Source organism: Colletotrichum godetiae (assembly GCF_030913485.1).
Source record: "Colletotrichum godetiae strain CBS 193.32 chromosome Unknown BDP55scaffold_78, whole genome shotgun sequence".
Lineage (NCBI taxonomy): Eukaryota > Fungi > Ascomycota > Sordariomycetes > Glomerellales > Glomerellaceae > Colletotrichum > Colletotrichum godetiae.
This window is the reverse complement of record NW_026851326.1, coordinates 14,634-34,284: the sequence shown is the minus strand read 5'-3', so window position 1 is coordinate 34,284 and position 19,651 is coordinate 14,634. Positions and strand designations below refer to the sequence as shown.

At 50.8% G+C, this 19,651-nt stretch overlaps 7 protein-coding genes across 7 annotated transcripts; 5 read left to right on the top strand and 2 right to left on the bottom strand.

Annotated features, from left to right (window-relative positions):
* Positions 1-1,394: 1,394 nt before the first annotated feature.
* On the top strand, positions 1,395-3,372 carry BDP55DRAFT_638108 (major facilitator superfamily domain-containing protein; the record flags this gene model as incomplete). The annotated part of the gene is made up of 5 exons (XM_060573067.1): positions 1,395-1,514; positions 1,615-1,700; positions 1,769-1,969; positions 2,038-2,551; positions 2,626-3,372. The coding sequence occupies 5 exons, from the start codon at positions 1,395-1,397 to the stop codon at positions 3,370-3,372; spliced, it is 1,668 nt and encodes a 555-aa protein (XP_060422880.1).
* A 287-nt stretch (positions 3,373-3,659) lies between these two features.
* Positions 3,660-5,946, bottom strand: BDP55DRAFT_403665 (2-isopropylmalate synthase). Its single transcript, XM_060567314.1, has 4 exons — positions 5,840-5,946; positions 5,622-5,766; positions 4,025-5,563; positions 3,660-3,972 (listed from the first exon to the last, which is right to left on the bottom strand). Coding segments are annotated over exons 1-4 (1,788 nt in total). The 5' UTR covers positions 5,842-5,946; the 3' UTR covers positions 3,660-3,870.
* A 782-nt stretch (positions 5,947-6,728) lies between these two features.
* Positions 6,729-8,563, bottom strand: BDP55DRAFT_683505 (pyridoxal phosphate-dependent transferase). The gene is made up of 5 exons (XM_060576341.1): positions 8,279-8,563; positions 8,059-8,192; positions 7,558-7,970; positions 7,011-7,494; positions 6,729-6,948 (listed from the first exon to the last, which is right to left on the bottom strand). The coding sequence occupies exons 1-5, from the start codon at positions 8,392-8,394 to the stop codon at positions 6,893-6,895; spliced, it is 1,203 nt and encodes a 400-aa protein (XP_060422878.1). The 5' UTR covers positions 8,395-8,563; the 3' UTR covers positions 6,729-6,892.
* Positions 8,564-9,235: 672 nt separating this feature from the next.
* BDP55DRAFT_565866 (uncharacterized protein) lies at positions 9,236-10,255 on the top strand (the record flags this gene model as incomplete). Its single annotated transcript, XM_060570459.1, has 1 exon — positions 9,236-10,255. One exon carries the CDS (start codon positions 9,236-9,238, stop codon positions 10,253-10,255), a length of 1,020 nt encoding a protein of 339 aa, XP_060422877.1.
* Positions 10,256-11,008: 753 nt separating this feature from the next.
* BDP55DRAFT_683502 (cytochrome P450) lies at positions 11,009-12,837 on the top strand. Its single transcript, XM_060576340.1, has 2 exons — positions 11,009-12,232; positions 12,319-12,837. Exons 1-2 carry the CDS (start codon positions 11,051-11,053, stop codon positions 12,652-12,654), a joined length of 1,518 nt encoding a protein of 505 aa, XP_060422876.1. The 5' UTR covers positions 11,009-11,050; the 3' UTR covers positions 12,655-12,837.
* Positions 12,838-14,552: 1,715 nt separating this feature from the next.
* On the top strand, positions 14,553-14,831 carry BDP55DRAFT_565729 (ankyrin repeat protein; the record flags this gene model as incomplete). The annotated part of the gene is made up of 1 exon (XM_060570448.1): positions 14,553-14,831. A coding segment is annotated over one exon (279 nt), but the record flags the coding sequence as incomplete, so codon positions are not given.
* A 1,118-nt stretch (positions 14,832-15,949) lies between these two features.
* On the top strand, positions 15,950-19,293 carry BDP55DRAFT_734344 (3-isopropylmalate dehydratase large subunit 2; the record flags this gene model as incomplete). The annotated part of the gene is made up of 8 exons (XM_060580199.1): positions 15,950-16,037; positions 16,099-16,269; positions 16,427-16,626; positions 16,695-17,237; positions 17,361-17,901; positions 18,116-18,441; positions 18,548-18,725; positions 18,938-19,293. The coding sequence occupies 8 exons, from the start codon at positions 15,950-15,952 to the stop codon at positions 19,291-19,293; spliced, it is 2,403 nt and encodes an 800-aa protein (XP_060422874.1).
* Positions 19,294-19,651: the final 358 nt, after the last annotated feature.

Here is a 19,651-nt window from a genome sequence, read left to right as displayed (position 1 = left end):
ATAGTTATCCGAGTGATTCTTGCCCTCTCCACTCCCAGTACCGTCTGCTCATGTCATCTCACAAAGCTGACATTGCCAAAGCAAGGCTCAGTGGTGATGGAAATTGAAGAGTATGTCACCAGAGAGTCTTGGCCCCCGGTGAGTCTTGCTCATACCCAAAAAGGGCAGCATGAATGACCCTGCCCGAACCTTAAGACGGCAGACTGATCCTTTCGACGAGCAGTGCAGTCATCATTGCGCACAAACACGAGGGATTGGAAGGAATTGAGAGCAGTCGCATTCGGGGATCCAGTGACTCCAGTTCCTAGCCAAGCTAAGTAAGCCAGTATGGATCGTGAGTCGTGACCTTGTTTCAATTTCCGGCATGTCACTGTGAGTTCCACCTTGGCTCCTGGACTGTGCAATATGTGGTGTGTTGATCTATTACAGCGAGTAGCAGTGAGTAGGAGATATCACGTTCTTCGCCGAACAGCAGGGTCACATCGCCCGTCGGCCTGGTTTGACACGCATGCAAGGTTCCGTGTTCTTCGGCTTCGACGCGAGAGTGAGCCTATGCGGAGTAATCCCCGGTCATATTACCAATATCAGACGAACCTCAGCCGGAAAACTTCTTAGGATTCCGGCTACTTTGGAAGCGAGGTGGGGCCGTTAACGGACCCGGATTGTGGGGCCAAGCTGCAGGGTCAGCAATATCCCTGGCCGCGGCGTGGCTCAAACGCAAGACGAGCCCGACGGGGAATTTAGATTGCTGCAAGAAATCGTTTCCAGAAACCCAGTACCAATGTCATGAAGGCAATACCACCACGGGTAAGCCGGGTCATCACGCAAACTGCAGATGTTGCTGACCCAGACCAAACAATCGGAATGCCGAAGGTTCCTGAATCCTGCACGAGAAGCGTGAGAGGAGTTACATTGAATCTATATGCGGCCCGCGCGGCAGCAATGCAGGGCCGAAGTTGGGCTAAACAACTCCAACTTGACCTCGAGAAGTCGAGGGCAACCACGGAGATTTGAGCCATGCCGACGGTCTCGGGTATTCAGGGCAAATGTTGCCACAGATGGAACACTCGTATCCGCACGTGCAGTTTGGTCGGGATCCGGGTGGTGCTTCGAGAACACGGGAGCGAGCACGACATGTCATTTGTCAGGGTGCCATTTGGGCTTCCTTATGTATCCTTGGCTGGCTCTAAGTTTGACCCTGTCCCACTGCCATATCTGGAGTTCTATGACAAGACATCCATTGCCACGGAGCCGGTGCCAAATTTCCACGTCCACGTTGCATCTGTCTCAACGCATTGCCATCAACCTTCTTCAATTCAATCCTCTCAAGTTGCTGCCTAAACTAATATCACTCTTTCAGCAAAGCAAAACACTCATTCACAAAAGTTGACACAATGACGAGTTCCAAAGATACGGATTCTTTGGAGACACCAGAGCGAACATGTTTCGGGATACCTCTCTCTGCACTGGCAGTATGCATTGCCTTATCTCTCACTGTCGGACTAATTGGCATGGTAAGTACATGTATTTGGCCTTCCGAATCGAACCTAGAACATGGATGGAAACTGTCCTGTATGCTCCCCGGACCTTGCTTACAGATGTTGGCATTCATAGGACGGCACAATCGTCGGTGTAGCCACTCCTGAAATCACGACCGAACTCGGAAGCCTCGGTGATGTTGGATGGCTTGGTTCCGCGTAGTATGTGCCCAACGTCATCCTTATGTCCTCAACTCATTCCCGAAGACGAACTGACGAAGACGACTTAGCTTCTTGGCCGCAGCAGCATCTCAACTAGTCTTTGGCGCTCTCAATCGAGTGGTCCCGCACAAACATGTCTATATTGCAGGAATCTTCTTGTTTGAGCTCGGATGTTTACTCGCCGGGCTAGCGACAACTTCTACAATGTGTATCGTTGGTAGAGCATTTTCTGGCTTAGGCTGTTCTGGAGTCGTATCAACTTCATTAGTGTATGCCAATTTGCACTCCAATACTTATCTTAGAATTCTTTTTGCTGACTATTGTGTCCCGGTACCAGACTCGTAACAGAAATTCTACCTCCTGGCCGCCTCCCGCTCATGATCGGTGTCTTGGGCGCCATGGAGTTAGTTGGCCAGATCACAGGTCCCCTCATCGGTGGGGCCCTGACAGATAACGCGTCATGGAGATGGTGCTTCCTGATCAATGTACCCATGGGAACAGTGGCTGGTGCAGTCGTTTTCTTCCTGCTCAGAACGCACCGGAAGCCTTGGAAGACCATCTTCCAAGAGCTGAAGTTGATTGATGGTATCGGCATTCTCATCTTGACACCGGCAATCGCTCTCATTTTGTTCGTCGTCCAGTCTGGAGGCAACACGTTCGCATGGAACAGCGCAGAGTCCATCAGCATGTTGACAGTGGGGTTCGCTCTCCTTGTGGCGCTCCTATTCTGGGAGCATCGAAAAGGCGAGGCTGCTGTCATCCCTCTGGCACTATTCAAGAACCGCAGCATCTCTTTCGCTGCAGCTTTTGCTGTAACGGCTGGCATGGCCATGGCCTTGTTCGACTACTACGTAAGTGTAGTCCCAATGGATCAAGATGCGGTCTCCCTCACACATGATCTGAGCACATTTCTGACAAGTCACAGATTCCTCTCTGGAACCAAGTCATCAAAGGCTACTCAGCTGCACGATCTGGCATCTTGCTTTTACCACTCAACGCTTGTTCCGCTGTCGGCGTGATGGCGGGAGGCCTTCTTGCGAATACCATCGGTCGCGCCAACCCTGTGATGCTCCTCGGTGGTACTCTTACAGCAATCGTATCCGGTCTTTTCAGTACCATCACCATGACCAGCATTGACTCCCGTATCATGGGATTCTCAGCATTGGCGGGTTTTGCGGCTTTGGCGTCACAACAGCCCATCGTTGTGGCTCACAACGCTGTCGAGACCAAGCTATCGCCAACTGCTATCTCTATGATGCTCTTCAGTAGCATGGTGGGCAGTGCAATCAGTCTGGCTATCGCCCAGGCGGTATTTCTCAACAAGCTTCAAGGCAACCTTCGTCCAGTCGAGGGAGTCGACGTGGACAAAATTATCCGAAGCGGCGCGACTGAGCTCCGCCACATCGTCGATCCCTCATTATTGCCAAAGGTTCTCGAACTATACAATCTTTCAATTGTCCAAGTATTCTATATGGCATTAGCTGCTGGTATTGCCATGACAGTAGCGTCACTTTTGGTCAAGTGGACAAGAATTCTGGAAAAGAAGCCAAAAGACACAGAAAAGTGTGAACCTTCTCCAGTCAGATCAGCCGGTACTGGTGTGATTGAGCCTGAGGAGAGAGAAAACACCGAGACAACCACAGAAACGATTATTGAGAAGGATAAGGATTGAGGATTGACTCGTTTTGGGTGGCAACATGTATCATAGGTGGAGTGTCGGGCTTGGTCGTTTTTTCTATGGGTGGCTTGATCATTTGGTGTAAACTTGCGTTCAGAAGCTTTTTCTCCACTTGGCAGACTGGCTCAATATACGTTTTCTTCTATTTCGACCTTGTATCATGTTTCTCAATCGTGTGACGGAGACCTCTCGACGATTTCGTCTTCCAACACCAAATGTTGCATGTTGCCGGAATATTTCTGACGTGTTTGAGGACAGCACGGCTGTCAGGGAATGTGAGTAATATTCAGTTAACTTTCTATTTTCCACATCTCATCAAGCTCTTCGTAGAATTATCAGACGCGCTCCAAGTGAATAGTTTCCAAGATCGCTACCTCCTATTTCTGGTCGTGACTTTGTCGAATGCAATTTTATTTACAGGTCACAGCATATCATTGCCCAGTATCTCCATGCGCGAGAATGACTCTTTCCAAACTTTTCCAACACGAACGCTTAAGCTGTCGCCGCAGTTTGAGATGTGCTAGCAGTGGCGATCTTGGTCATGGTGTTTTGCTTCTTGAGCGGCAGGGTTGATAACTTGCGACGGTACATGTGCTTTGATTGATGTTAGTGCAAGAAAACAACGATTCAGAAGGGATGAACTCACTAACGACGCCGAAACGACCGCCATTGCCTGGGCATTCTCCTCGTTCTCGTCAATGAAGTAGCCCCATGTTGTCTTATCTCCTTCAAAACAGGTAGCGAGGACGCAGAACTTTCCCTCGAAGCGCTCAGACAGCTGCTGAGTGTGATGAATTTTGGCAACAGCGTTGACGTCCTTCATAAAGTGCAGGCCCCTGACAACGGCGGAGGCAATATCGGGCCCAGTTCCGTCGATGCGAACGGCGAAGCTGTCGGCAGGGTTAATCATTCCCACAACGGTCTGCAGTGTTCCATCGCTGGTGACGGAGATGCTGCCAATGTTGGAGGCGCTGTCGTGCTTCTCACTTGGCGTAAGTGCGTAACTGGCAATGAAAAGGTTAATGACCTCCTGGTGTGAGATCTCTCGTGCAAGAGCCTCGCACATCAGCTGAACTCGGCCTCCGAAGTTGATTTGAAGCTCGACGGGGATGTCAAGGCCCCAGCGTCTATTGAGGATCCAGGTCGCAGCAGCCTTGCCACTCTGGGAGTTTACCCGAATTATTGTGTCCAGAGGAATTCCCAAGTCCTCAGGATCCAGAGGGAGGTACGGGATGTCCCAAATCGGACGGATTCCCTTCTCGGTAGCCTCAACTCTCTGCGCAATACCCTTGCGAATGATGTTCTGATGACTGCCACTAAAGGCCTGAAGCGCAAACTCGCCCGTGTAGGGCATACGCTGAGAGATGATCAAGCCAGTGAGCTTTTCGTACTTTCTCTTGATGTCGTACAGCTTTGAAAAGTCGAGACCAGGGTGGATGCCGCGCGAGTACAAGTTCAGGGCCAGTGTGACGAGATCAACATTGCCAGCGCGTTCTCCGTTACCGAACAGACATCCCTCAACCATATCAGCCCCTGCAAGCATACCTAATTCAGCTGCAGCCACACCACATCCACGATCGTTGTGTGTGTGAATTGAAATGGAAATCTTTTCGGGGTCAGACAAAGCCGCTCGGAAGGTCTCGACTTGGTCCGCAAAAACGTTGGGAGTAGCAACTTCGGTACTAGTCGCCAACACCACAACCAAAGGGTCTTCGACAGTGGGCTCCCAGGCCTCCTTGACAGCCTCAGTGATCTGAACAGCGTAATCATGGTCCGCCTCGTTGTAGGACTCAAGGCCAAAGGCCATGGTCCAGTCGGTCACTGCCGCCGATTCCGGGTCATCTTTGGTGATGGATCGAAGATACCGGACAGATCTAACGGCCTGCTCGAGTGCCTTTTCTCGTGTGAAGCCTTGGTATTTGAGCTGCTTGTCACTGACGCAGATGTAGGTGCAAACAGATGCCCTCTTGGCGCCACGAAGAGCGGCGACGGTGCGAGCTAAAAAGTCCTCACGGGTGGGAGAAAGACCGCGCAAACGCACAGTGTCAGGAACAATGTTGGGCGTCTCAATCAGACGTCTGGTGAAATCGAACTCGACTTGGGATGCGGCGGGGAAGCAGACTTCAATCTCCGTATAACCAATTTCCACGAGCATCTGGAAGTATTCCCATTTTTGCTCAATGGTCTATGACGAATATCAGCTTCCTGTAGCGTTGAACTTCAGACATACGTGTAACACTGACCAAAGGGTTGATGAGAGATTGGTTTCCGTCACGCAAATCGGTTGAAAGCCAAACTGGAGGTTTCGTCAAAACCTGGTTGGGCCATTTCCGGTTTGGGTTGTGGATTTGTTGGAAACCCGTGTATTTGGTGTGTGGGTCGGGAAGCCTGTTACCACAGTGGTTGTAAGTCATCTATCACGGATAGTCAACAGGATGTGATGTGGTTGAGGAGCACGTACATCTTGGCTGATTGTAGTTTTGGGAGAATGGAAACGGGGACTATGGCGAGGTATGACAGGACAATTTGACTAATAGCGTTTGAAAATCTTAATCGGATTGATCAGTTGAGACACTCACACCCTGTAATTGGTCCCACTGGCGCTTGAAGGTATATGTATCAAACAAGCCAATCTGGTGAGAAACTCCATGTGTTCTAGACACGGGCTTGTGATCCGAGCTTCCGGGAAGGATTGCCAAAAGAAAAGAAAGTTTTTGACTATGCATCACTGACACTGCATAAGGTGGGCAGCCATCTGAGGCGGCAACGTGGCAGTGACATGGCGGGTTTGATGCTTAGTCTGTGTTTAATACAACAAGGGTCCAGTCTCGTTCAAGGGTTTAATCCAACAGGCCCTCCCCCAGACAAACATCGTTTCCAGCAGTTCAACGGACATGGTTGACACACCACCGGTCAGCAGTACCCTGGCCCGAATTAGGCCAAAAAGTTGGAACCCATTTATTGTCAGGTCTAGAATGCGAATCCCATGTTTGGTAACGTGGATTAACGCAAGACATATGCAAGTCAGAAATAATACTGACTAGGAAACGATTCTGTTGTAAGGGTTAGGGATGAAGGGAGGAATCATGCCTCACAAAGTTTCCATCCTTCTTTTTCTTCCTCTTCTTGTTTATTTCTTTTCCCCGCTTAATCGAACTCTTGCGGAGGTCGACGTTAAGCCTTCAGTAAAACCTAAATATCCTTGAAGATTGCTCTGAACAGTGGCTCTCTACATTGCCCAATGCCCGTAACCATCTTGAAGATATAGATGTCACGGATGAGATGGTCAAAGTTCAAACTGAGGAATACTTACTCTGCTAGGATTTGGATACCTTCTCTACTTAAGGTATGCTTATCTCTAAACAGGGATTGCCATGTTTACACAAAAGGGACTTGGCCAGAAAAGTCAATCAAATCACAGAACTTAAATCACATGAAGTTCAATAGGTAGTGAATCACAGCAAATAAGCTTTTGCATTCATTCCTATCCATCCACATAATCGCCTCCTATTTCTCACAAAGTTCCCAAAACCTTCTTCAGAGCCCCGATGATCACATCAACCTCCTCCACTGAGTACGAGAAGACACGTCAGCCGTCCGAATCATCCAAAGTGCTGTAAAGCGTAACTCACCGGTGTTGTAATGTACTAAGCTCACTCGTACAACGCCATCCTCGCCGAGACCGAGAATCTTCTCGGCCAACCGCTTTGAGAAGAAATGACCCCACCGAATCCCAACAATGGACTGGGCCTCAACTCTCTCCACGACGCTTTGAGACGATGTTCCCTTTACGGTAAAACTCACAGTGGGAACTCGAACTGAAGCTGCAGATGAAGCGTCGCCACGAATACAGACATCAGGGCGTGACGTCAGAAAGTCGAGAAGATGCTTTTGCAAGGCTTCTTCGTGCTGAGTAATTCCAGCCCAGGTCTGTTTCGGGTTCTCCCCGAAATATTCGACCAAGGGCATGATTGCTTGAGTGAGCTCGTAGCTAGCCGCGGCTAGTTCGAGCTTGTCCATCAAAGTTCCAGATGGATTGAAGTAGTGTCCGAGTGATTGGAGCTGCTCTTGTGCCTTAAAGGATCCATACAGCAATGAGATATGCGGACCGTACACCTTGGAGTTATACACGGTCAGTTTATGCAACGTAGTTGCTTTCTCGGGGAGCCACTTAATTACCTTGTACCAAGAGAAGGCATAGAAATCAGCCCCGATCTCCTTCACATCGATCGCCCGGTGCGGCGCATATGCAACACCATCGACACACAGAAGGGCCCCCGGGACTTTGTGGACGACATCTGCAAATGCCTTGATATCGTGAATGCTTCCCAAGATATTGCTAGCGTGCGTACAAGCTACAAACCGAGTCTTCGGTGTTAAGAGGCCCCCAAGGGTCACGGCATCGAGCTTTGGGTTTGACTTGTCAGAAGGTGCCCACCACTTCACTGTCGCACCGGCGAGAGTTGCATAATGGAGCCACGGGTCAATGTTGGACTCGTGGTCAACTTCGGAAAGAATGATTTCATCGCCAGCCTTCAACTTGAGAGCTGCTGCAAGGTTACGGAAAGCCTGGGTTGTTGAAGGTGCGATGACTATGAGGTGTAAGTACACGCAACATTGAATACTGAGTCTGCCGGTCTTCTCTTCTAGAGCTGGCGTGGGGTGATGGCTGATCCTCACCAATTTCACCGACATCAGCATTAACGTAGTTGGCGGCAACTTTGTACGCCTTGTCAAATGTCTGGGTCGAGACTCTAGATGTTCTGTAGCTCGCCCCTAGTTGCACGTTATTGTTCACGAGGTATTCCGAGATGCTGTCCTTCCATGTCAGCAAATGAGCAAGCTTTTGCGATGTCTATCAGGCTTCAACTCCTAGTAAAGGTTAATTCCCAGTTCTCACCTCTTTGCGACCGTTCCAAGAACTTGACTTCCTCCAGCATTGTCGCCAAAGATCTGGTCTTTTGCCAGAGCTGGGAACTGAGCCCGGGCGTTCTCAACTGAAAATGCTGAAGCCATCGAGATTGTCTAGTTGCCGGACAGAAGTTCTTTTGTTACACTGTGTATATATCGTTTGCGAAACAACTTCATGCCTTCAATTGCCAATATTCTGTGCGATGTTGGTTGATCATATGAGCAAACGCTTAACCCCACGTTCGTATTCCACGATGGTAGCACATCATGTTGCCGCAGAATACGCACTGACCTCCCCCATATGCAAGGTCACAAGGTAGTCAGCTATGCTGGGTCGTAACAAACGCATAAGCGACGTCATGATGACCAAGACAGCCAGGAACAGTCACTGAGTAAATTCCGGATAAACTCTATCTTTTCCCATTTAGTCTGTTCGCATTTCAGACTCTCGAGACAGTGCAGGACGAAACACAGTCATGATGCTGACAGAGAGGGGTGCCGCTGGCAGCAGCGAGACTCTCATAGCTCCACTAGCACCAATTCAGTGGGATAGAGCCTGACTTAAGACTGATCAGATTCAGAGGATGTGTCCAATGACCATGTAGAGCCAGCATCGACACCGCATATTCGTGGTGCTTGGCGTGCATTATCTTATCAATAAGAATTACTATAACTGGGTCAGAGTTCTCGAGAACAGGAGGACACACCATTGTGCAGACGGCAACTCCAATTCCGACCCCAATCGACCATCGCCTAAGGAAGTTGTCTGTCACAAAGACACACTACTCACTATCGACCATTCTTCGTGACCGAATTTTTGAACACTTTCTTCATAGATCAATCTGGAAAATGGAACACGGTATGGAACTCAGATCGACCCGCATTGATCCCGATACTTGTAACTAAATGCCACCAAGTCGTTGAAATCGGGGGCGTCCACGTCCGGATGATACCTGTCGACGACAGTCCGAAGACAGCCGTTGCCTTCCAGGATCTCGTTGGGCAGCTGCAGAATACTACGGCTCTCGCCAGGGTCCCTCGACCAATTCCTGAAGCCCGTCGCCGTGTTCAAGTGCTCGTGTCAGTCGATTTTGATGCGGTGTCGGGCTGGATGGGCACAGGGCAGCATCCAAATAATTGCCTCGCCGACTTCTCGTCGGGTATCTTCGCAGGCCGCGTCGGCGTAGGCCGACTTCTGGGTCTCTTCAACCGCATCGGTGTCTCCGACAAGGTAACATGGTTCATACCAGGTCACTCTATGGAAACATTCCCGGCGGAGACCAAATCCATCGTGGACTCGGGCGCGGAGATTGCACTTCATGGCTACTGCCACGAAGACTGCACCAAGCTCGACACAAAGCAGGAGGAAGACGTCTTGGACAAATGTATTGCCCTTGCCGAGTCTCTGACTGGGAAGCGCCCTGTTGGATTCCGAGCTCCTCTGTACCGAATACGCCATGAGACCATTTCTCTCTTGGAGAAAAGGGGGTTTCTTTATGACACCTCGCTCAGCGGCCACGACTCACAGCTGTACCCTCTTGACCGCGGTTTTTCTCTCGCCCCGGTCGACTATTCTAAGCCGGCACATACATGGATGCAGCCCTCTATCCAGCCGGAATCTACCGGCATTGTTGAAATCCCTGCCAACTGGTACATGGAAGATATGACCCCTCTTCAGTTCTGGCCCAACGTCGAAAACTCCCACGGCTTTGTGTCGGTTCAGACGATCGAGAAGATGTGGAAGGACCGCTTTACCTGGCTATGGAGTCACGGTGCCGACGGTAATGGCCCCGGTGACTTCGTCTTCCCTTTGGTTCTCCATCCCGATACTTCGGGCATGGCACATATCGCAGGGGCTATCGAGGATGTGCTGCTCTGGTTGCAAAGCTGGGGGCCTCAGGTCGAATTTGTCACATACGAGACAGCAGCCAGGTCATATGTGGAGCAAAAGGGTAGCGCAAGGTAGATCATGTCCATATAACATAATTCTGTACTCCGTACACATAATAGACTTCCGTCGCCGTGCCCACTTTCCAAAAACGATCAACTACGTGTAAAATTGCCATGCTATCAATGCTTCACAGTCGATCTGAGGCAGCAAGATCGGTGTGGCTCACAAGTATGGAATATTGTGACTTTATAGAAATAAGATTTCTCACAAAGTAAGACTTTCCGTTGCATCTATTCACACGTTGAATTGGCAGTAAAGGTTCTGCCACGGCTAATCTTTCCCCAACTATGGAAGTCTTTGGAAATGTTGTGTAAATAACCGTAGAATAGGTAGCCGATACACTTTGGCCTTGCGTTGATTAATACAGAATAGTAGTACATTATGCACATCCTTTGTAACACAATGATGCGTTCACCCCGATTGTGTTTCTTTTACGTTTCCTGTGGTGACGCGGGAACCTTCCGACGTAGCCATTACGACCAAAACTGTCACAGCCACAGGCTCTTTTGTTTGATGATTTATCACCAACATCAGGAGTCGCTTATGCGAGTCTCCGCTCGGAATGCAAAGTCAGCGGACGTTTGGGGCCCATACATCATGCCTGTACTGTCACACCATCTGTAGTACACATCATCTTGGAGATTATGGTCAACGAAGAGGATTGTCATGGCAAGTCAAATCATATTGGGGAGGAATAGATCGTGCCTACAAGTATTCGTTAGCCACGTTCCTGTTCAAACGAAAATCAATGGATGAGCATCCTACAGAGACAACAACTCCTATCGTCCTAACCTCTTTGATACGAACACCATGGCCAATCTTATCACTTTTCAGATCTTTTCCCGCTACATCGGCCTGATTGCCTTAGTCTTGACTATTTCCGGCCTCGCTTTCGTACTATGGCGAGTGGCAAAATACCGGCACATTCCTGGCCCCTGGCCATGCCGAATCTCCCACCACTATGTTGCAATGTTCGAATTGGGTCGTCAACGGCCGCAGGCCATCGAAAGATGGCATCGGAAATACGGCCCCTTTGTGCTTATTGCACCCGGAGAAGTATCAATCTCCGATGTTACGGCTATGCGCGACCTCTACAGCAGTTCTAAGAGGAACCCCAAGAGCGACTACTTTGACCATTTTATTTACCACGGAGAGCGGTCAATATTCGCAGAGAAGCCGTATGAAGAGCACAAGGCGAAGAGAGGATTGTCTTCAGCATTCTATCAGGCAACCTCCATCTACAAGCCCGAGATACAGCAGCCTCTCCGGCAAAAGGCTCTTGGAGTTCGAGAGACACTTGAGAGACATTCCAAGATGGAGCCAATTATTGATGTTTTCCCCGTCATCAACCACTATGCATGGGACAACATCACAGCGTTGGTTTACGGGCCAAGGCACTGCTCTCATGCTGTTCAGGGAGATTACACAGATCGCGACATTCTCGCCAGACTCAAGAACACCGAAATGTGGAACTCACTGAAATTCAACCTTCCATTCGCTCACGACATCTTGGAAAAGGCTGTTTCCGTATACACTGGCTCATCCAAATTCCTCTCGGCAGAGCGTGACTTGGATGTTTGGGCCATGCAGCGTCTGGCTTACTCACTGTCTGATCCCAAGTCATCATCTGATTGGTCGCTTATCCGCCTCATCCAAGATCTCCGACTTGCCGGTCGTGATATCTCTGATGATTACGTGGCATGCGAGGTGATTGATAACCTCCACGCGGCCCAGGCCACCGTTACTGTTGCTTTGACGTATGTGGTCTACCACCTTAGCCGGAACCCTGACTGGCAGGCCAAGGTTCGAGCTGAGATCGAGGCGCTACCGCGAGAAGATGATGGTCTCCCGGTTTGGCAGCTACTCGACAAAGCCCCTATTCTAGAAGCCTGCATAAGAGAGTCATATCGGATCAACCCAGTTTCTAGTGGGCGAGCCGAGCGCATATTGGCCAAGGACACCAGATACGGCGATGTTTACATCCCCCCATACGTAAGTTGCCGGTTGCGCTCTTGCTACCGTAGAACCCAAGCCAGTATTCTACACGCCGTTCTAACATTTACCCATGTAAAAAATAGACCGTTGCATCCGCTTCGACCATTGCGTTGCACCTGGACCCGTCAGTCTTTCCCGAGCCGCTGGAATTCAACCCAAGGCGGTGGTTAGACGTCGAGCCTGAAGGCTTGTTAAGACTAGAACGGTCTTTCATCCCATTTGGGTATGGTGCCCGTCTGTGCCTGGGCAAAGCATTTGCAACACTCCAGGTGAAGATGTTAGTATCTGCTGTTCTTCTCACGTTCGAGACCGCGTTGGACGACCCGAGTCGTATCATGGAGCAATGGGGAACACAGGATGCTTTGCCCAAGGGGCTTAACTGCAAACTCCGTTTCCAAAAGAGACAAGATGTTTCATGAACAGAGCCGATGTTTAGTCGGATGAACCGGTAGCATCGGGACCTGACAGCTTGTCAAGAGACGGAACATGGAAAATGGCCCGGTGGGGGAATATCATTGCTTAGTGAGTAGCATAGCACCACAAAAACGAACGGGAATATTCGTAAACGGCTCGACCAAGAAACCTTCTCAAAGTGTCTTGACATTGCATCGCCAGCAGACCACAAAAGGTCTGGTTTGAGAGCGTTACGCCTAGGCCTGGCATCATTAAGGAGCTGCTGATCTCGGACACGATAGCTGACTCGTTTTCCCCCAGTAGCGAGAAACGTGCTTCTGTCGTGGTCTGACAATCAAACGTTCAAACCCTATATGTATTGGCATGCCTAGACCGAGCATGGAGGTGCGGCCGTTTGCGCGCTTCGGCGCGGGGAATAATGTCCGCAGTTGATCCCACGCGGAGCCCTCCCGTTGCATTTTCCCCGGGATCTCGGCACCGGGGTCGCTATGCTGGTGCCAGGATTTGATGCGAGAATCCCTTCCCCTTCCCCTGGAAGCTTGTGGGACTCGCCGGCGGTGTGGATACAAACGCCTCAGCCTCGGTAGCACCGACACTGGCTTGGCGAAAGTTTAAGGTGCAGGAGGATTTCGAGAGACCCAGGTTGTTGAATAGTGTCACGGAAGGACGGGCTTTACTCCATGACGTGCTGCCGATATTCATATTATTCCTGCCCGCTGCGGCCCGTCATGAGGCCTGTCTGTCTCTGATGTGTCTGATGCGGTTAAGAAATACTTCTGCAGCTTCCTGCAAGTTCAGCGCTTGACTGCATTCCGTACTTTTTAGTCTTTTTTTTCGTCATACGGACCGAGTGCAGGTCGTGCTCTGAGTAGTTTATTTACAGTTCCCGCCACCATGAACACCATGAGCTGCGAGGGTGACATGAGGTCTCTATTGATGGCCCTTACTGTCAACCCGGCCGAGCGGAGGAGAACACAAAACCGACTGGCAAAGCGAAAGTCCCGTATGCAACCTCAAAACCAACATACCTTACCCTGCCTACACCCTCACTTCACTATCTTTACCCTCACTCCCAGCCCAACCCAGTCCAGCACATGCCACAGCACATGCCACAACACCATCCGTTATCATCCATCCAATAGAGAAGAAACGTTTAGAAACCAACAAGTTGAGCTATTCTAGGAGCCAAGGGAAAGAGTGCCGCAGCAGCCGCCGCAGCAACGAGCCATGTCGCGTCATCATCCACAGCAACATCAGCAACAACGACGAGGAGGTCAAGAAGCGCTTCTTCTTCACCCCCAACGGTCACAGCAAGTGTGCTTACGCGTCTTTACGGTACCATTGTCACGAAAGTCTGGGCTAATCAGATTCTGCAGGACCTCACATACACCACAGCACTTGCCGATCCGTTCGGTTCACTTCAGACCCCGCCGCATGAGCCGACCCAAGACTTTGGGCAGGCAGCAGTAATTTTCCCTGCTTCGGAGATGGGAGTGTCTGGAGAAGCCGCTCCACGGACGTTGCAACGAAATGCCGTCACTGATGACCTGGACGCGAGCTCATATTCAGCGGGAATCCCCCACAGCTTAAACACTGTCGATTTCATCGAGCCGTGGACATTAGACGCCAGCATGACACTCATGACACCAAACAGCAGACACGAAGACATGTCAGACCTTTCAACAGAGGACATCCTTACATTAGGGGTGAGTTGTATATCCCAGTTCATCTCATCGCCACTTCAATGAGAGCACTGATGAGAGTATTTCTTATATAAGTGCTCATCTGGAGTCTCTCACATTTCATTTTTCTGCCCGAAATCTCGACAGCTATCAAAAGTTCCATCACATTGCATGTTCATTTGCTGACAGTATGGGGAAAGTTTGCGAGACCAACTCAAGGGAGCCCTTTGCACATTGCGGCAACACACGGCCACATCAACGTGGCTAAAACGCTGATCCTCCACGGTTCGGATGTCAACGCCGCGGATAAAGCTGGGCTGGCCCCAATTCACTACGCGACACAAAATAATCAAGGTCCCATGGTGACCATGCTTGCGGAACACGGAGCTGACGTCGACTTTTTGGACCCGGACGGTTGCACGCCTCTCTACAGAGCGGCGGAAAGTGGGAATAAAGCCATGGTCGAGCGTTTACTTCGTCACGGCGCGAAGTTGAGCTAGGAAAGTAACATTAACAGAAACGGAAACAAACTACTCCAGTATGGAGTTAGAGTAGCATGGGAAACGGAGGAGTATCGTCAAATTGGGTGGCTATCTAAGTTTACTGGTGTAGAATAGGCCTGTTATCAAACACGTTCACAAATCAAGGTCATTCTATACATGTAACTTAACCCACTTGTTGTGTGGTTCTGGATTGCAAGGCGACCCATGCGTGCCAAAATCCGGGTCGTTTCTATGCCTGTGATTTTCAGTCAGCCTCAACCCTTATCTTGGACGTTACATACGTCTAGGTCATCAGAAAGACCGGACATCAAAGTCATGTTTGACTTTTTCTGCCCATGTAGAGAAGCTCGCATTGTGGAGCATAGCATGCCGTGAACCCGTTCTAGTTCTGACGAATAACCCAGTGGACGTGCAAATTGTGTCTCCTGGCCAAGCAAACAGCGCCGAACTGTCAAACGAGCACATGGGATTCCTCACTTACCCGTCTAGCTCGGTAAAGACACGGACTCCGGATAAACTCAGAAACGAGTGATGTCTTTCGATTCTTCTGAGTCGCTGGGCTATTGGGGCACGGTGAGCACTATGCTGAACAGAGGAGGGCGTCCGAAGACGGAACTGCTTTGCGGGGCCGGCCGCCGCAACATCGGAGCCAAAATGTGTTCAGTCCCCTGCACACAAGGCTCTTCAAACATGCTGACGATGCAGCGTCTGTCACAAAATACTGTCTGATTCGGATACGACCGGAATAGAACACTTTGGAATATGTGAGGGAGTAAAGTCACATACACATGTCGTAAACATAGAGATTGACGAGGTGTTCGGACGCTGCACAGACACCCGCACGGATGGATCACGAGATGACTTTGCGTCCAATCTGACCTTCGCTTTTCCAGCTGACGAGACATTTCCAGCGCCATGTGAATGACAGGAAGAAGACAAGAAAATCTATGATATTTTGAACTCAACATTGAAGTTCTTGATAACCATATTGTATTTATTAAACAAGCTCAAAGCCAGATTCACTCCTTGAGCAATCATTATACCATCATAGTAGCATTCCTCCAGGATCGAATCGAAGACTGCGCATCCACCGTTGCTAAAGACCAGACACGAGCATGGCGGAACAGAGCTTCAAAGAGCAGCTCCTGCAGCTGCTGGCTGCAACCCGAGATCTCCACTTGAAAGAAGAACGGACACCTAACGGTAAGTCTGCAATTGTCCATATCCCCTGTCCCTCGCCAGACAAAACTGAAGCCCGGATCAGGAACGTCGGATGTAGAGACCGAAAGCTCCGAGCACCCTCTGGTTGTTCTTTCTGCCCTGGCAGCCAGACTGCAGCGAGATGGCAAGGAGAAAGAGGCAAATACAATCCTGCAGGTCGTCAGCATTGCCACGGCGTCCCCCGACTACGGCGGCATGGGCTTGGCCTGGAACGGTAAGTTAAGCGCAACGGATCGCAGCGAGCTGATTCTGCTCACATCCGCATGTAAGCATACTTTCTTTCTTTTGCTGTGCCGCAACTATCTCAGTGAACCCCTGATTTTGCCGCATTTATTGGATGAGAACTGATTGGAACTGATTCCCTTCATCAGGGCTCGAGAGTCTGAACTCCAACGATCGACGGGGGGGACCGATCGTTCCCCTAGTGAGCCGGCCTGCCGGTCGCCGACCCATGAATGTTACAGAAAAGATATTCGCTCTGCATGACGTGACTCGCACAGGATGGGTCCGAACAGGGGACACAATTAGAGTTTCTGTCGACTGGATCATGGCTAGCGAGGCTAGCTGGCATGTATGTTTACACTTTACCCTCGCCTTTATATTCTCACAGGCCTAGGTGACTTGCTGATGTTGGACTAGGGTATGCTTCAAGTCTACAACAAGCTAGGAGATCCCGGTATCTTTTCGAACTCCAACTTTTGGCTGGCTGGCGATCATGTGGTTGATCCGAGGCTGATGGATACGCCTCTTGTTCAGAAACTGGTTGGCGAGATGGACTTTGCTCGCAAGAAGTTCAAAATGACACAGTTCCAGGGCAACAACTACACCATCATGCACACCGAGTTCTACCGTGAGCGGGCCCAACCAGGCCAAATCATCATTGGCTCGGATTCGCACACGTGTAGCTCTGGGGCCGATGGCTGTCTTGCGATTGGACTGGGCGCAACCGAGGTCACGATGGCTCTCGTCACTGGAGAGATCTGGTTCAAAGTTCCTGAGGTTGTCGAGATCCACCTGGTGGGCAAGCCCCAGCGTGGAGTCGGAGGTAAAGACATCATCCTCTACATTCTCCAGCAGCTTAAACGGAATACGGTGGCTGCGGACCGGGTTGTCGAGTACACAGGCCCCGGTTGCCGATGGTTGAGCTCCGACGCCCGCTTCGCAATTGCAAACATGACTACCGTAAGCAACTGCCTTTGTGTTTACCCGTTTGCCCTCACCGATTCGAATCTTATCCCGTCGGCATGGCATTCCAGCCCTTGGCACTCTGCACTTAGTTTCAGGGTTAGCTAACATCAGAATCAGGAGTTCGGTGGTATCACGGGGATATTTGCTCCCGACGAAGTCACCAAGGACTTTATCGATGCCCGCAAAACAGCCCACCACAGGACTGCATCGTACTACTTCAAGCCCGATGAAGGATGCTTCTATGCGGAGTCACATACTATCGACGTCTCTCTGGTCGAGCCCTTCGTGGCCAAGTACCCAAGTCCCGACGACGTTGTACCAGTGTCCGATGTGGCAGGTACTCACCTCGATGGTGTTTTCATCGGCGCTTGTACGACAGCAGAGGAAGATCTTGTCATGGGCGCGCTTGTGCTGCAGGCTGGCCTGGACGCGGGGAAGAAGCCGGTGGCCCGGGGAGAGCGCCGCGTCGTCCCCGGGAGCCGCCCAATCGCCGACTACCTTCGTAAGACAGGCCTCGCAGACATTTACGAGAGGGCGGGCTTCATCATCGGCATCCCTGGATGCAGCTACTGCGTTGGTATGGGCGCTGACATGGCCAAACCTGGGGAAGTCTGGCTCAGCAGTCAGAACCGCAATTTTGTGAATCGTATGGGCAAGGGTGAGTCTCGTGGGATATACTCACGATCGTTCTTATTTCCCTGTCTATCTCTTTTGGGCCAAAACTGCCCGCATATGTGCCCCATTTGTTGGTGGACCCGCGAGCAGTTTTGTGATATTAATCTAGAGACCCCTCTCGAGACCCTCTCGAGACCCAAACTCAGCTGAGAACGAATGTAACGTTGGACAATATGAACTAACAACTGGCATGACAGGGGCTATCGGCAGTTTGGCGTCCGCTGCTACGGTGGCTGCGTCGTCTTTTGACATGGCTGTCACTTCTCCACAAGATCTTATTGACCTCATCCCGGAGGATCGATGGGCCGCCGTCAAGGGTAAAGGATCCCTTGCCGATGGTACCCTCAGCCAACCGCAATGGGTGGAGCCTCCAGGCCAAGACGCCGAAGAGAATGCGAACGTAGCGGAGGACCAGGAACCCAGCCCGTCCGGTGAGGACGCGGCCGCCGACCAGGCTAAGCCCGGCTCCGGGACCATTAGGAGTAAGATCTTCCGTCTAGGAGATTTTGTTGATACCGATGCGGTAAGCCACCTTTCCTTTGCTTTGCCCCTGGTTCGTGGATGGGACATGAAGTAAGCAAAAAAAGGCGCACAAGAAACAATGTTCTGACGGGCCGTCCCGCAAGTAGCTCGCACCGGCGCAGTACCTTCTCACATCCAAGAACAACGAGGAGCTCGGCACTCATTGCCTCGAGTTCACTAACCCGGAATTCCGGCAACTCGTTAAGGAAGGTCACAAAGTCATTGTCGCTGGCGATGCATTTGGCTGTGGATCTAGTCGTCAAGAGGCTGTGCAAGCTTTACTAGGTGAGTCGGAGTCTCATTCCTTCATCCTTTGCGTATCCTTTTGCCCATCATATGCCCCCTCGCTCTCGGTGATTCTTACGGCCGCTTGTCCGTCAAGGTGCTTGTCCGTCGGCTGTTATGTTTCCCCGAATTGATCATCACTGTCATCCTTCATTCCTTCGTTTCGTTCCTTCATTCGTAATGGTGGGCTGATCAGACAATACTGCGCGTAGGCGTCGGTGTTGAATGTGTGATTGCAAAGGCATTCGCGTTCATTTACAGCCGAAACCAGCCGTCTTTGGGTCTGTGGGGCTTCACCATTAACGATCCCCTGTTTTACGAGAAGGCGCAGACCGGAACCAACATTGAGATCGACCTGGATCGCAACGTGCTGACTGTCGACGGCGAGACATTTGAATTTCAGCTGTCAGTGCTCGAGAAGAAGTTGACCAAAATGGGCGGCATGACGAATGCCTTCAACCAGTTTGGCAAACGCATCTACGACGTCTTGACAGGTCGCAAAGCCTCACAAGGCGGTGTCGCAAAGGAACTCAAGGCTAAACCTGCCCAAGATGTCATGGCATGGTGAGCATGGGTTCGATGGTGGAGGGCCGGCGGAGGGGCCGGGATTCATGCAGGGTCTCGACCCGGGGTTCAGCAGGACATGGAGTTGAACAAGTCGTTCCATACCAAGTAGTCGATTGTCACCGTACTTCGTACGGGTATTCGTACGGGTATTCGTATAGCCTCTTTTCGCGCGCGCTACAACTTCGGTGACTGACAATGATTTCGGCGTTTGTGTGTTGGCAACTTGGCATTGGATGCCCCATCCTGTTGTGTTCTGCAGTCTCTAATGTGTACGTAGGTTAAGCCCCGACTACTGAAATTGGACAACGACGACCTCGGTGTAGAAACCCCACTGGCAAGCTAAATTTGGGGTCCAGGTC